Source organism: Heteronotia binoei, chromosome 15 (assembly GCF_032191835.1).
Source record: "Heteronotia binoei isolate CCM8104 ecotype False Entrance Well chromosome 15, APGP_CSIRO_Hbin_v1, whole genome shotgun sequence".
NCBI classification, from domain to species: domain Eukaryota; kingdom Metazoa; phylum Chordata; class Lepidosauria; order Squamata; family Gekkonidae; genus Heteronotia; species Heteronotia binoei.
This window is the reverse complement of record NC_083237.1, coordinates 15,668,718-15,686,540: the sequence shown is the minus strand read 5'-3', so window position 1 is coordinate 15,686,540 and position 17,823 is coordinate 15,668,718. Positions and strand designations below refer to the sequence as shown.

The following is a 17,823-nucleotide window of genomic DNA, read 5'->3' as shown; positions in this document are numbered from 1 at the left end:
ACCAAGGTGAACAAAAGCATGGGCTCTGTGTATAACTTCTTCTTGTGTAAAATGTCCAGCAAATCTTATCATAAGTCCTTCAGGACATCGGAATGTATATTTCTGGGTGAGAGGAGTGAAATAATGAAATGAGCTGAAACAGGAGGAACCAAATGTAATGTCTTAGTGATTGTTAAGGTGCAAGGAGCAGAACCGGGTACAAACATTTAGTAACCATAGCACAGGGGTAGTAGCCATTGTTAAAACGCAGAAACCGAAAAGAAATGACACGGCTGAACAAGCCATGGCAACAGTAAAGATTAATAGCAATCGAGATTAATCAGCAGCAAGTACGCAGGCGTAATCAAGTAATGAATATTAACTGACACACCCCACCTCGGGGAAAAGTAAATTTAAATGCACATGCAATGTATGTAACGGGAGGGGTACATATCAAGGAGGGGGTGAAGTAGGCGTGCCGGGTAGCCTGTACCCTCTAAGTACCTCAGCCTATGGGGAAAGGAGGAGGGACTCATCGGCCGGGAGTAAAGGATAAAAGGGTATGTATGGAACTAATCAGGGAGCTCGTTGAAAAGCGACTCCCCTCTTTCTTGATATCAATAAAGTTGTATACTTCAAAGGAGACTCCCGACTGACAGCTCTTTTTCTTTGCATCTCCTGGAGGGGCCAGGGGAGGCAGCCAAATTGTCTCTAACAATTGGGGGCTCTCGTCCGGGATCACGTGACCTGTCACCAGCCCACTCAGCGAACTCCAATTGGGAAGGTGCACCTCGTGAGTATTTCACGACCCATTGGATCTCCATTGGCTGGGATTGGAGACAGCTCAAGACCCGTGACACTGTAGATCGCAGTCAGTCGGTGACGCTCCAGGCAGGAGGGGCCTGCCAGGCAGGAGGGGCCTGCCAGAAAGACGAGCTCGCACAAACTTGGAAATCGGGACGTCCCGTCTAGTTAAGGTAAGACCGCGGCAAATGGGAAATAGAAGTTCTCAGTTTAAAGAGGGTAACGGATCTGGGGAGGCTTAGGGAATCCCCCAGATACAGGCACTGATGCTAAAGAAGCTAGAAGGATAGTCTTTGACTGTTTGAATAAGGAGAAGATGGTGAACTTCTCTGTTTTTGTGTGGCAAAGTATAAGTTGCGGGGACTTATCTGGCCTCCCTTTGGTAGCTTTGATGAAACAGTGAGACAGCTGTTAAACATTTATATTAATGAAAGGAGGCCTTGAAATGAGGAATCCAGTTATGTGGGGGCATGGATGCCTCAACCAGGATCACTGGTCTGCATGAGGAAATTTAAAAGGGAAAAACAAAAAGAAATGGTTGCTTTTAGTGTGGCCACACCAAAGGGAACTCTCTTGGCTAAAGTCTCTTGGGGAGGGACGGTGGCTCAGTGGTAGAGCATCTGCTTGGAAGCAGAAGGTCCCAGGTTCAATCCCTGGCATCTCCAAAAAGGGTCCAGGCAAATAGGTGTGAAAAGCCTCAGCTTGAGACCCTGGAGAGCCGCTGCCAGTCTGAGTAGACAATACTGACTTTGATGAACCAAGGGTCTGATTCAGTATAAGGCAGCTTCACATGTTCATGTTCAAGTCTGGATACCAGTCTCCAGGTGTAGCCAGGAGACATCCTGCAATTTCTCTAGATTGCAGCTGCATTCTTAAAGTATTCCAGGAACTTCAACCTGGACATGGTTATTGGGTGATCTTTGTCAGATAATCCTCTTGTAGTAAAGAAAGTATTTATAGTAATGAGTGTTGGGAAACAGAGAGGGGAGAGAACTGGTCAAACCCCCCCCCCACTCTGTTGGAATATTTTTTCCTTCTCCTTTCTTTTCCCTTCTTTTGTTCTTGTTAGTATTTGGTATTTGTAAAGAAGTGACATATCTTTACACTTAGTGAAAAGTGTAAGTTCTGCATTGCATAAGTAAGCTAATTTGGAAATGTTGTTGGAACATTATAAAGAAATACATTATAAAGAGAGTGCTGTCTGTATAGTCAGAGATTAAAAGTGTTGGAAGGTAGTAAAGTGTTAAAATAAAGTTTGCTTTCATGGTTGGAGTTTAGCAGGATAACTGTGGCATAGAAGGTTAAAATAGCTGAAAGTGTTAGGAAGGATTTCCTTCTTTTAAAGTGGTAATAAAAGTTAAGAGTTTACTTTGGTGTACATATTTTGAGTAGCTAAAACAGATTCAGTTGCTTTCCTTGTAAATTGTTTGGCAAAACCTTTTATAGACCAAACTTTGAGCCTTTCTCCTGCCAGGAGACTGGCATCCTCCAAGTCCTAGCCCCTCCTTTTGGAATGTTAGGAAACAATACAATATGTAGCTAAGATGGAGAAACCAGGTTCTTTCTCCAAGGATTTTTTTTTTCTTTCTGAACAGAGGTTTGCCTTAAAACAAAGCAGAGTTAAGTATTCAGAATGAATGTAAGATGAAGGTTTTTTTAAAGTTTTTATAAAGTAAAAGGACAGTTGTAGATAAATTAATTTTAAGCATTTACGGCTTTTAAACCTGGTTTTTATCAATGTTCTGTAGATAAACAAGGAAGTTGTTGAAGCACAATTAGTGGGAGAAGAAAGTGCAATGTTTATGTCATTGGTTATAAAGAACATGATGCTTTAACCCTAAAAGGGTGAGGGCCAATGTTCCCTTTAAGATGAGTTGGCATGGGCAGGCTCATGGACTTCTAGCCTTCAGCTCACACTTTTTGTAAAAGTAGTCCCAGAGCACAACTGCCAGTACTCGGCAGCTTAAAAGGAACATTGGTAGGGTTAAAATTATGCACTATTAAAAAATGCACTATTATATCAGAAGTTGTGGAATAAAAAGTGAGGTATTTGAATTGGACCCCCAGAGGAAATAACATTCTCTTAAGCACACTCAAAGTTTTAAGGATGTGAATTTAGAGATTTCTAATCCAAAGGTAGGCAGGGCAGATCTCTCCAGCCTTCTAGATGCACTGGGGTGAGAATGGCAAACTTGTGTGCTGCCTAGAGAAATAACTTTTGCTGAGAAATACTTTTAATAGTCGTTTATAAGCAATAAAACAGAATAATGCTAGTTATGACAAATTCCAGATTTCTAAAATGTAAAACTAATGGAGACTTTTAAAGGACAAGAAAAGAAGGCACATGATAATGTAAAATTTACAAAACTTCCAGATCAAAAAGCTAACCAAATCTAAAAGATGTTCCTCTACTCCAGGGAAGTGCTGGTTCTTTCCAAGCAGTAGAGGAGAAAAGGTGCAACGATATAAAGGGAACAAGGGGGAACAAAAGGCAAGAATAATTAATTTGGGATGGTCTGGCCAAACCTGTACTTTATGTTTTCAAATGTAAACTCTATTAAAGAGAAAGGGTAGTTTATTTAGGTTAATAAAACTCTTAAACATTTTGAAGGGAAAAAGAAAATGAAAATGCTAACCAGTAAAGGTGGGGAATTCAGATCCTGAATTTAGCAGGAGCTCACAGGAGAGCAGCTCCTGAACTTTTCTGATGGCACCATCTCTTTCTCCCCATCTAGCTACCTTGCCTATTGAAAAATAGGTGCAACTGCATAACAATTCCTGGATGAAATCCACCAACTATTTTTTTTTTTACAATACCCCTGATAAAATTAATATCAGAAGAATTAAGGATTGGTGAAGCAAAGGGAACAGTACAGTTAGTTATTATGTGTGTGTGCAGGTATAAGATTTAATTTTTGGATAAGGTTATAGAGAATAAGCTAACTAATGTGGCAGTTAAAAAAAAAGGCTAAAGAAGAAACAATAACAGGGTTTTGGGAAAAGTGGCATTATAAAGTTTAGTTAAACTTAAGGTATAATTTGTGTAAGAGACTGTAAAAGGAAAAACAGTGGCTCTCCAAGCCATTAATTAAATAAGTGTTAAAGTGGTTGTATGAAGGGAAGTATCAGGGAGTTCAAGCCAAGATGGATATAGGAAATTTGTATGTTTAGGAAATTTTTAAATAAAACCTATATTGTGTGTGTGGTGTATAAAAGTGGATTGTACTGCCTTGAAGAGGAAGGCTATCAGTTACTCTACCTTGATATACCTACTTCTATCTATCAAAATGCTGCTAAAAAGTTTGCCTCAGTCAGGAATAACTGGCTGAGTTATTATGTGTTATTTGGATCAGCTACTGTCCGTGCTGTTTTCTTTCTTCAACAGAAAAGCCTTGCTGATGCGAACGCTGTCCCTACACCAACATGGACTGGGTGACTGGGTTTTAGTCAAGACTGGAAAGGAAAGGCCGTTGTCTCAGCAGTGGTTAGAACCTTGCCAGGTGACACTAACAACGTAAACAGCAGTTGGCACAGCAGAGAGTGGCTGGATGTATTACACATGGTGAAAGAGGCTCCAGCAGCAGTGAATTACATGGCTGATAAATAAAATTGTTGAACGGTAGCATAAAATCACAAACAAATAACTTTTAATTTAAGTTTTCTAAGTGTTAAATGGACTCTAAAAAGATTGTTTTATATAATTCATATCGTTTGATACATTATTAGAACTTTGGAGTAGGAGTAGGTTGCAAAAGGGAGATTGTGTAACACATATAAGTATAAGGTTTACCAGAATGACAGGGGACTGGACCCTATCATGTCGAAGATTGTATCTCGTTTTACAAAAACCTCTGTTAATAATACTGATCTCTAAGGTCCAATGTCCTGGAACTGGAGGAAATACATGGATCCGCCACGCTCATTATATGTTCCAGCAACATGGGAAAAGCTCTAGATTAATTTATGAGCATCCCACATCAGTAGCAATGCTGAGTCTGCTACCTGGACTAATAAGTGAGCCCCCATTAGTAGTAGGGTTCTTACAAGCATTATCTCAACGATCAGAATGCGAAATATTGTTTGTCTCCCCCTCAAAAATAGGAAAAACCTGATTAAGGTGGTTTAGATACAGCAAGTTGACCCCAGGCTTATGTTTCTGTTGCATTCATAGTGGGGTATGGAACTCTATAGTGCCAGGCTTCAACCAGGCACAAGAAAGAATGAGCAAGCTGAGTAACTACAGCGCTTGCACAGACTACTTCTGGTTGTCAAAACCAGGAAATCATACATGGGGGAACAAAACTCTCCTGTGGGGCAAGACAACTTTGGGAGATATTTTTCCTGACATACCAATGTTCCAGGCTGATTATTCAGGTAAAGGTAGTATATGTTCAGGGATGAAAATAAAAGATCCCAACCTGTGGTTTTTCTTTGATAAATGGGCCACTAATTATCATCCTGGGTACAAGAGAGGGGCATGTGTTGGGATAGGATTCTTAACATTCCCAGTACAGGTGTTGCCCAAGCATTCCCGGGTAAAAAGGGAAGATCACCTCGGTCCCAGAGACGGACAGTTAGGAACAAATTGCAAAGATGAAGTAATTGTGGGCCATCAGCTCTCAGATGATGCAGGCAGCCGCATAGGGGGAGGATTAATAACAGGTCTTTTAACATTAGGAGCCTATCCAGGAATAGTGGCACAAGAAAATCGTAAAAGCATAATAGGTCTGACCTGTAGACTAGAGAAAACGGTGAATGCAACAGGGAAGGTCATCAGAGAATTGCAAACTGAGATAGAAGAATTAAGTCAAATCCAGCTACAACATCGGATGGCCCTAGACTATTTGTTAGCACAGCAAGGAGGATTCTGTAAGGTGATAGGAACACAATGTCATGTGCAGTTTCATGATTTAAACAAAAGCATAGAAATGCACTTACAAGAAATGCAAACTACTTCAAAGGAAAACTATGAAGGAATACAAAGTCCCTGGAACTGGCTTACCTCCTGGTTACCAGACTGGGGGTGGCTCAAGAGCATATTGCAGATCGGTATGATCATAGTGGTAATCAGCATCATCTGTTGTTGTTGTCTCCACTGCTTGCCGGTGTGTAGCAGTGCTTGCCAGTCAGCAATAAAGAAGCATACCAAGAAAGGGCAAGCTCAGCTGATAGTTGCAAAGTTTGAGAATGTTTCAGCTCAGGTGAAAATAAAAGAGTAGGGATTGAGAGGAGTGAAATAATGAAATGAGCTGAAACAGGAGGAACCAAATGTAATGTCTTAGTGATTGTTAAGGTGCAAGGAGCAGAACCGGGTACAAACATTTAGTAACCATAGCACAGGGGTAGTAGCCATTGTTAAAACGCAGAAACCGAAAAGAAATGACACGGCTGAACAAGCCATGGCAACAGTAAAGATTAATAGCAATCGAGATTAATCAGCAGCAAGTACGCAGGCGTAATCAAGTAATGAATATTAACTGACACACCCCACCTCGGGGAAAAGTAAATTTAAATGCACATGCAATGTATGTAACGGGAGGGGTACATATCAAGGAGGGGGTGAAGCAGGCGTGCCGGGTAGCCTGTACCCTCTAAGTACCTCAGCCTATGGGGAAAGGAGGAGGGACTCATCGGCCGGGAGTAAAGGATAAAAGGGTATGTATGGAACTAATCAGGGAGCTCGTTGAAAAGCGACTCCCCTCTTTCTTGATATCAATAAAGTTGTATACTTCAAAGGAGACTCCCGACTGACAGCTCTTTTTCTTTGCATCTCCTGGAGGGGCCAGGGGAGGCAGCCAAATTGTCTCTAACATGGGTATCTGCTTCATATCATTTATTGTTGCTGGTAGTGGAAAGGTAACCCAGAATATGCAGATATTGAGACATTACACTAGGTATTATGAAGATGAAAAGGAGCCTCCATGTAGGTTCTTCATTTTGTGTGTTTGTGAGATTTATGAATTGCAGTGCTTGTTTTCCCATTAAATCATATTTTCTATAGCTTGACAGTTGTGTGATTTTATGTGACTGATATCACCACATTTTTCTTCCAGACTTGACTCACTGTTTTGCATGTTCAGAAGATCATTATCCAAACAAATATAAAACTCTATGCATTCCCAAGGTTGCAACCTACTTATCATATGAAGAACCTTTAGGGATCAGTTTAGCTGCTGGTGCTCTTTTGTTTTCCTTAGCTACAATTCTGGTGTTCAGAACATTCATTAAGCACCACAACACTCCCATAGTCAAAGCCAACAACCAGAACCTCAGTTACACTCTTCTTGGATCTCTCCTGCTTTGCTTTCTTTGTGCTTTGCTATTCATTGGCAGGCCAAAAAAGGTGATGTGTCTCCTCCGCCAAATGGTTTTCAGCATCACCTTCTCAGTGGCTGTTTCTTCTGTGTTAGCAAAAACCACTGTTGTCGTTCTGGCTTTCATGGCCACCAAACCAGGAATCACGCTGAGAAAATGGGTAAAGAAAAGACTGGCAACTTCCATTGTCCTTTCCTGCTCTCTTATTCAAGCAGGCATTTGTACTGTGTGGCTGGCAACCTCTCCCCCATTCCCAGATGTTGACACACTATCAATTAAAGATGAAATCATACTGGAATGCAATGAGGCTTCTCCAGTCATCTTCTATTGTGTCTTGGGCTATATGGGTTTCCTTGCCGTTGCCAGCTTCAGCTTGGCTTTCCATTCCAGGAAGCTTCCAGACAGTTTCAATGAAACAAAGTTTATCACTTTCAGCATGCTGGTCTTTTGCAGTGTTTGGTTATCCTTCATTCCAGCCTACCTGAGCACAAAGGGGAAATATATGGTGGCTGTGGAGGTCTTCTCTATCTTGGCTTCCAGTGCAGGGCTGCTGCTTTGCATCTTTTCTCCCAAATGTTACATTATTGTGTTGAAGCCTCAACTGAACAACAGGAAGCAGCTTATGAAGAGGAGCCATTGAAGAAGGTGTGTTTCCCTCAGGAAATCTGCAGTCTATTCTCACATTTACCACTTTACAATTAAATATGCATTGGGAGTGTGAGAGGCTTTAACAAAGCCTTTGAGTGAAACAAACACCTTTGGAAGATGTAATTGCTGAAGATGGTTGTCATTGGTATTTGAAGTACCAATAAAGACATAGATACATCTACCAAATAAAGAAATGTATCCCTGTTGAGAATGATCTCAGAGAGCTGCAAAGAAAAATGTGAAGTCTAAAACACAACACAAGATCATTTAATAGAAAATTTGTCTTTTCAGGTACGCTGGTTTGGAGATTATGATACCCTGCATCTCATATTATTGTTGGCTTTGTGACATCTGCTATATTATCTTGAAAATAGTTTCTAATATGGAGATCTTTTTCTACTACTATTTCTGTGTTCGTGAATAAAGAAGTATTTAATTTCCAACTTGTGTGTTGAGTGGTTTCTTTGTTCCAGATTATTTCACAATCAATTCAGTGGTGGGCAGACCATTGTTCTTGACCATGTTGGGTTGAACGTATTTTATTAAGTAAAGAAGAAATTAAAATGTAAGCAATGCTGATATAACTTCCATAGCATATGGAATAATAACAGGAATCCTCTTCCTCTGGATGTAACTGTTTTCACAAATATAAATAAATAAATACGAGTAGAAAAGCCTCTAAAATTTTTGCTAGTGGAGTTGTACTCCTCTTATTGATTTCAAGATTATTGTGTGTTTAGCAAATGAAGATTTGTGTAGGTTATTGTCTGTTTTGTAATTTTAATCTCCTCCTCGTTTTATGTTTCCTTCATAGGAAGTGGCTAATTTTTCCAGAACTTCAGTTATAAGTGTGAATTGTTTAGAATTCAGTGCATACAATGTCACAAGTGTTACCAATGTACTGTCTATGCAATCATTAATAAAAAGATACCCGCCCAGGGGATCAGTCATGGATTTTATCTGAATAAAACAAATTATGCTGGAAATTAAGATTGCCACTCCTCTAGTTTTTGAATTTCCTGTGATCTGGAACTGAATATGATGTTTGAGAGATTTTAATATATATATTGATTTGGAGCTATTATCTGTTTCTTGTAAAAAGATATCTGGGTTTATCTTGGGTTATTTTTTTTATTCTTTTCACAGGGTTGTTAAACCCAAGCACATTATAGTTTAAGAACCTGTTAGAGACAATCTGTCCGCCTCCCCTGGCCCCTCCAGGAGTTGCAAAGAAAAAGAGCTGTCAGTCGGGAGTCTCCTTTAAAGTATACAACTTTATTGATATCAAGAAAGAGGCGAGTCGCTTCTCAACGAGCTCCCTGATCAGTTCCATACATGCCTTTTTATCCTTTACTCCCGGCCGATGAGTCCCTCCTCCTTTCCCCAGAGGCTGAGATACTTAGAGGGTACAGGCTACCCGGCATGCCTACTTCACCGCCTCCTTGACAATGTTACATACATTGCATGTGCATTTAAATTTACCTTTCCCCGAGGTGGGGTGTGTCAGTTAATATTCATTACTTGATTATGCCTGCGTACTTGCTAATTATTAGTCTCTATTGCTATTAATCTTTACTGTTGCCATGGCTTGTTCAACCGTGTCATTTCTTTTCTGCTTCTGCATTTTAACAATGGCTAATACACCTGTGCTATGGTTACTAACTGTTTGTACCTGGTTCCGCTTCTTGCATCTTCACAATCACTAAGACATTACATTTGGTTCCTTCTGTTTCAGCTCATTTCATTATTTCAGTCCTCTCAATCCCTACTCTTTTATTTTTACCTGAGCTGAAACATTCTCAAACTTTGCAACCATCAGCTGAGCTTGCCCCTTCTTGGTATGCTTCTTTATTGCTGACTGGCAAGCACTGCTGCACACCGGTAAGCAGTGGAGACAACAACAACAGATGATGCTGATCATACCGATTTGCAGTATGCTCTTGAGCCATCCCCAGCCTGGTAACCAGGATGTAAGCCAGTTCCAGGGACTTTGTATTCCTTCATAGTTTTCCTTTGAAGTAGTTTGCATTTCTTGTAGGTGCATTTCTATGCTTTTGTTTAAATCATGAAACTGCACATGACATCGTGTTCCTATCACCTTACAAAATCCTCCTTGCTGTGCTAACAAATAGTCTAGGGCCATCCGATGTTGTAGCTGGATTTGACTTAATTCTTCTATCTCAGTTTGCAATTCTCTGATGACCTTCCCTGTCGCATTCACCATTTTCTCTAGTCTACAGGTCAGGCCTATTATGCTTTTACGATTTTCTTGTGCCACTATTCCTGGATAGGCTCCTAATGTTAAAAGACCTGTCATTAATCCTTCCCCTATGCGGCTGCCTGCATCATCTGAGAGCTGATGGCCCACAATTACTTCATCTTTACAATTTGTTCCTAACTGTCCCCCTTGGGGACCAAGGTGATTTTCCTGGGAATGCTTGGGCAACACCTGCACCGGGAATGTTAAGAATCCTTTCCCAACACATGCCCCTCTCCTGTACCCAGGATGATAATTAGTGGCCCATTTATCAAAGAAAAACCACAGGTTGGGATCTTTTATTTTCATCCCAGAATATATACTACCTTTACCTAAATAATCAGCCTGGAACATTGGTAGGAAAAATATCTCCCAAAGTTGTCTTGCCCCACAGGAGAGTTTTGTTCCCCCATGTATGATTTCCTGGTTTTGACAACTAGAAGTAGTCTGTGCAAGCACTGTAGTTACTCAGCCTGCTCATTCTTTCTTGTGCCTGGTTGAAGCCTGGCACTATAGAGTTCCATACCCCACCATGAATGCAACAGAAACATAAGCCTGGGGTCAACTTGCTATATCTAAACCACCTTAATCTGGTTTTTTCTATATTTGAGGGGGAGACAAACAATATTTTGCGTTCTGATCATTGAGATAATGCTTGTAAGGACCCTACTACTAATGGGGGCTCACTTATTAGTCCAGGTAGCAGACTCAGCGTTGCTACTGATGTGGGATGCTCATAAATTAGAGCTTTTCCCATGTTGCTGAAATATATAATGAGCGTGGCGGATCCAGGTGTTTCCTCCAGTTCAAGGACATTGGACCTTAGAGATCAGTATTATTAACAGAAGTTTTTGTAAAACCAGATACAATCTTTGACATTATAGGGTCCAGCCACCTGTCATTCTGGTAAACCTTAACCTTATATGTGTTACACAATCTCCCTTTTGCAACCTACTCCAAAGTTCTAATAATGTATCAAACGATATGAATTATATAAAGCAATCTTTTTAGAGTCCATTTAACACTTTGAAAACTTAAATTAAAAAGTTATATGTTTGTGATTTTATGCTACCGTTCAACAATTTTATTTATCAGCCATGTAATTCACTGCTACTGGAGCCTCTTTCACCACGTGTAATACATCCAGCCACTCTCTGCTTTGCCAACTGCTGTTTACGTTGTTAGTGTCACCTGGCAAGATTCTAACCACTGCTGAGACAACGGCCTTTCCTTTCCAGTCTTGACTAAAACCCAGTCACCCAGTCCATGTTGGTGTAGGGACAGCATTCGCATCAGCAAGGCTTTTCTGTTGAAGAAAGAAAACAGCACGGACAGTAGCTGATCCAAATAACACATAATAACTCAGCCAGTTATTCCTGACTGAGGCAAACTTTTTAGCAGCATTTTGATAAATAGAAGTAGGTATATCAAGGTAGAGTAACTGATAGCCTTCCTCCTCAAGGCAGTACAATCCACTTTTATACACCACACACACACAATATAGGTTTTATTTCAAAATTTCCTAAACACACAAATTTCCTACATCCATCTTGGCTTGAACTCCCTGATACTTCCCTTCATACAACCACTTTAACACTTATTTAATTAATGGCTTGGAGAGCCACTGTTTTTCCTTTTACAGTCTCCTACACAAATTATACCTTAAGTTCAACTAAACTTTAAAATGCCACTTTTCCCAAATCCCTGTTATTGTTTCTTCTTTAGCTTTTTTTTTAACTGCCACATTATTTAGCTTATTCTCTATAACCTTATCCAAAAATTAAATCTGATACCTGCACACGCATAATCACTAACTGTTCTGTTCCCTTTGCTTCATCAGTCCTTAATTCTTCTGATATTAATTTTATCAGGGGTATTGTAAAAAAAATAGTTGGTGGATTTCATCCAGGGATTGTTATGCAGTTGCACCTATTTTTCAATAGACAAGGTAGCTAGATGGGGAGGAAGAGGTGGTGCCATCAGAAAAGTTCAGGAACTGCTCTCCTGTGAGCTCCTGCTAAATTCAGGATCTGAATTCCCCACCCACCTTTACTGGTTAGCATTTTCATTTTCTTTTTCCCTTCAAAATGTTTAAGAGTTTTATTAACCTAAATAAACTACCCTTTCTCTTTAATAGAGTTTACATTTGAAAACATAAAATACAGGTTTGGCCAGACCATCCCAAATTAATTATTCTTGCCTTTTGTTCCCCCTTGTTCCCTTTATATCGTTGCACCTTTACTGCTTGGAAAGAACCAGCACTTTCCTGGAGTAGAGGAACATCTTTTAGATTTGGTTAGCTTTTTGATCTGGAGGTTTTGTAAATTTTACATTATCATGTTCCTCCTTTCCTTGTCCTTTAAAAGTCTCCAGATTCCAAATATAAAGTTAAACTCAATGTTTATTCTATGGTTTAACAATATAGTTTTACATTTTAGAAATCTGGAATTGGTCATAACTAGCATTATTCTGTTTTATTGCTTATAAACTACTATTAAAAGTATTTCTCAGCAAAAGTTATTTCTCTAGGCAGCACACAAGGTTGTCATTCTCACCCCACTGCATCTAGAAGACTGGAGAGATCTGTCCTGCCTACCTTTGGATTAGAAATCTCTAAATTCACATCATTAAAACTTTGAGTCTGCTTAAGAGAATGTTATTTCCTCTGGGGGTCCAATTCAGATATCTCACTTTTTATTCCACAACTTCTGATATAATAGTTCATTTTTTAATAGTGCATAATTTTAACCCTACCAATGTTCCTTTTAAGCTGCTGAGTACTGTCAGTTGTGCTCTGGGACTACTTTTACAAAAAGTGTGAGCTGAAGGCTAGAAATCCATGAGCCTGCCCATGCCAACTCATCTTAAAGGGAACATTGGCCCTCACCCTTTTAGGGTTAAAGCATTATGGTCTTTATAACCAATGACATAAACATTCCACTTTCTTCTCCCACTAATTGTGCTTCAACAACTTCCTTGTTTATTTACAGAACATTGATAAAAACCAGGTTTAAAAGCCATAAATGCTTAAAATTAATTTATCTACAACTGTCCTTTTACTTTATAAAAACTTTTTTTTAAAAAAAACCTCTCATCTTACATTCATTCTGAATACTTAACTCTGCTTTGTTTTAAGGCAAACCTCTGTTCAGCAAGAAGAAAAAAAATCCTTGGAGAAAGAACCTGCTTTCTCCATCTTAGCTACATATTGTATTGCTTCCTAACATTCCAAAAGGAGGGGCTAGGACTTGGAGGATGCCAGTCTCCTGGCAGGAGAAAGGCTCAAAGTTTGGTCTATAAAAGGTTTTGCCAAACAATTTACAAGGAAAGCAACTGAATCTGTTTTAGCTACTCAAAATATGTACACCTAAATAAACTCTTAACTCTTATCACCACTTTAAAAGAAAGAAATCCATCCTAACACTTTCAGCTATTTTAACCTTCTAAGCCACAGTTATCCTGCTAAACTCCAACCATGAAAGCAAACTTTATTTTTTTACACTTTACTACCTTCCAAACACTTTTAATCTCTGACTATACAGACAACACTCTCTTTATAATGTATTTCTTTATAATGTTCCAACAACATTTCCAAATTAGTTTACTTATGCAAGACAGAACTTACACTTTTCACTAAGTGTGAAGATATGTCACTCTTTACAAATACCAAATGTTAACAAGAACAAAAGAAGGGAAAAGAAAGGAAAAGGAAAAAAAAATTCCAACAGAGTTGGGGGGGGGGGGGTTGACCAGTTCTCTCCCCTCTTTGTTTCCCAACACTCATTACTATAAATTCTTTACTACAAGAGGATTATCTGACAAAGATCACCCAATAACCATGTCCAGGTTGAAGTTCCTGGAATACTTTAAGAATGCAGCTGAAATCTAGAGAAATTTCAGGATGTCTCCTGGCTACACCTGAAGACTGGTATCCAGACTTTAGCCAAGAGAGTTCCCTTTGGTGTGGCCACACTAAAAGCAACCATTTCTTTTTGGGTTTCCCTTTTAAATTTCATCATGCAGACCAGTGATCCTGGTTGAGGCATCCATGCCCCCACATAACTGGATTCCTCATTTCAAGGCCTCCTTTCATTAATATAAATGTTTAACAGCTGTCTCACTGTTTCATCAAAGCTACCAAAGGGAGGCCCAATAATACCTTAGCCACACAAAAACAGCGAGACAGCTGTCTGTCTGCCTGTATTTGGGGGATTCCCTAAGCCTCCCCAGATCTGTTACCCTCTTTAAACTGGGAACTTCTTCCCTAATTAGGGGAATTACGTTTAGGATTTCTTGTTCTTGTTGTAGTTTGTTAAGTGGTGTTGTGTTGTGACACCATTGATTTTTTCTTTCCCTTTTTTTGTTTTTGTTTGTTTAATTAAATTAAAAGATGGTACGTGCATATAAGCTCCTTAGTTGGAATTGTAGAGGCCTCAACAACATTGTAAAACGTAAAAGACTTCTCAACACTATGCAGAGAGATAGAGCAAATATAGTTTGTCTACAGGAGACACATTTAAAGAATACAAATGGAAGATTACTGTCTTCAAATTGGTTTAACCAGAGTTATTTGGCGGCAGGGACCTCAAAATCTAGGGAGTGGCAATTTTGTTTTCAAAATCGGTTCCATTTCAGTGTCAAAAAATAAAAGCAGACCCTAGAGGCCATTATATTTTTGTTAGAGGAGAATTGGACGGCCAGCCACTAACGATAGCATCTTTATATGCCCCAAATGTTAATCAGAAAGACTTTATTAGAACAACGCTTCAACTACTAACTGAATTCCAGGTAGGAGAAACTGTAATTGGTGCAGATCTAAATTACATAAGCGATCCCAAACTAGACAAGACGCACAAACCAGGGAAAAAGGTAGCAAAATCAACCGGTTTATCGAATATATTAGATTCATTTAATCTGGTGGATATTTGGCGTTCACTAAATCCGGGAGTAAAACAATACACCTATTATTCTACAGTACACCAAATTCACACAAGAATTGACTATCTCCTAGTAAGTAAAAAGTTAGCCAATCAGATGCAAGAAGCGGATATAGGCCCACGGGTGGTCTCGGACCATTCGTGGGTCACAGGGATACTTTCTACTCAAAATGAGGATACCCAAGGATACTATTGGAAATTAAACAAACTATTATTACAGGATGAATCGATATGTAAAACAATAACAGCAGCAATACAAGAGTACTTTAAATTTAACACTACTAAAGATGTATCACAGGAAACGTTGTGGGACGCTTTTAAAGCAGTCATAAGAGGACAGTTAATTGCAATGGCATCCACATATAAAAGGGAAAAGCTATCATTACTACTAGAAATCACAAGTAGAATTAAACATCTAGAACTACAATATGCTAAAAAGGGAGGGAAAAGACTGTTAAGAACATTAGAACAGGAACGTAAAAAGCTAGATTTGTTAGAAACCTCCCAAATACAAAAAAACCTAATGATACTTAGTCAAAAATATTTCACTAAAACGCCAAAATCAATAAAGTTGCTTAAGCAAAGGACTACACAAAGAAAGGTATCCCACCTTATTCATAACATGCAAAATCAGCAAGGGTCCCTGGTTACTAAATCTAGTGAAATAATTCAAATATTTCAGAATTTCTACCAACAGCTCTATAAATCAGAGAATCCAGACCGCAATAAAATTAAAGAATATCTCACTTCTATAAATTACAATATAAAAATATCTTCTGAACATATATCCTACCTGGAACAGGAAATAACACAAGTCGAATTATCCAATACCCTAAAACACATTAAAAACAACAAAGCCCCAGGTAGGGATGGTATTCCCATTGAATTTTATAAGACATTTGAACCTGCATTAATAGCCCCCTTGGTGCAGACCTGTAACTCAGTTATGCTCAAGGGAGTTATGCCTACCACATGGTCAGAAGCCAGAATTACAGTAATTCCCAAACCTGGAAAGGACAAACAAAACCCTGCATCTTTTAGACCGATATCTGTTTTAAATAATGATTTCAAGATCTTCTCTGCTTTAATGGCCAACAGACTGAACAAAATCATTGCAAATTATATACATAGTGACCAGTCGGGGTTCATTCCCACTAGAACTCTAACAGACAATATCCGAAAAACATTAGATTTAATTTTTTTTGGAAAGCAAAAAAAGGTGGAATCAGTTCTTTTGGCCATTGATGCAGAGAAGGCCTTTGATAGGGTGGAGGTCCCTTATTTACTTACTTTATTACAGCATATGGGCTTTGGCCCAAAATTTCTAGCCTCCATTGAAGCACTATATGCTAATCCAAAAGCACAAATTTACGTGAATAATTATAGATCACAGGATTTTGATTTACATAGGGGTACAAGGCAAGGGTGCCCATTGTCTCCCATTTTATTTGCTCTTTCTATAGAACCATTGGCTTTTGCTGTACGGAATGAGGTATCAATAAGAGGTATCCCAATAGGAAAAGAGGAATATAAATTAAGTTTGTTTGCAGACGATGCAGTGTTTTATCTTACTAATCCACTTCAATCGATTACTTCATTACTTCACCATATACAAAAATTTAGCATGGTATCGGGTTTTAATATCAACTATACAAAATCTGAACTTTACCCTATTTGTCTGTCCCCAAGTTCTAAATCAGAATTATTAAATGCCTTCCCTTTCAAATGGGTCCAAAAATCTATTCGACATCTGGGTATACAAATACCATTGAACCTTCACACAGTTAACTATAAAGTACTAGATAGCACTATTAAGACACACTTAGAACAATGGAATAAACTTAATTTAACCTTGTTAGAAAAAATTGATATGATTAAAACTTTTGTTTTGCCTAAATATTTATTTTTATTTTATAATTTACCTTGTGATATTTCACCCAAAGAATTTAGAGATAGACAAAATCTCATTTCTAAATTCTTATGGTCGCATAAAAGACCAAGATTTCAGTTTAAGTTAATGACGAGGCCAACAAAACAGGGGGGTTTAAGTTTGCCAAATTTGGAGGCCTACTACTTAGCTGCAAATTTAAAAAATATATTGTGGTACGCAGTGAAAGACTGCGACAAAGACTGGGTAAAAATTGAGGCATCCTATGTACTAGGGGACCACTTATGGGAAGCTATCTGGAACACACCAAAAGATAGACGATTTATTGCTGATGATAATCCATATTTATCCCTGACTTTGAAAATCTGGGATAAACATAAAAAAACTCTAATACCATCCATCTCACCGATGGCAAGCTTCTTAGGACAAGCATGGTTTAAACCAGGCCGTGAAACTAGGGACTTTAGAGTCTGGAGAGATGCTGGTATATACCAATTTCAAGACATCATCAAGAATAAACAAATGCTGACAAAAACACAATTGGAAGCTCAGTATAAAATATTAATCCCATGGTTCCAATATCAACAGCTACACTTTATTTTACATAACCCCAGAATTGTGGAAATAATCGATAGGCCATTAACAATTTTCGAAAACTTGTTGAGAAAGAACCCAAAACAAGCTAAATCTCTAACATCAACTATTTATAACTTGCTTAATGTTAAGGATTGGTCTGGAACCACAAGTCAGCAGAAGGCCTGGGAGAAAGACTGTGGTATATTATTTACTTTAGAACAATGGCAGACCATTTGGGAATCCCCACTTTATACCACATACTCATTAAATTTAAAACTCCAAAACTATAAACTTTTTTCAAGGTGGTATTTGACACCTAAAAAGCTTTTTTTAGCACATATAAAGCCTACTCCTGAATGCTGGAAGAACTGTAAGCAGGAAGGGTCATTTCTGCATTGTTGGTGGCTGTGCCCGGAAAT

The 17,823-nt window shown here is 38.8% G+C and overlaps 1 protein-coding gene across 1 annotated transcript in view; it reads left to right on the top strand.

The window, feature by feature from the left end:
- The first annotated feature begins 7,147 nt into the window (after positions 1-7,147).
- The window catches only part of LOC132583148 (vomeronasal type-2 receptor 26-like), a 28,335-nt gene continuing 17,659 nt past the window's right edge, over positions 7,148-17,823 (top strand). Inside the window, exon 1 of the mRNA XM_060254822.1 lies at positions 7,148-7,258. Coding sequence (XP_060110805.1) covers positions 7,148-7,258 — 111 coding nt within the window. The remainder of the gene's footprint in view (positions 7,259-17,823) is intronic.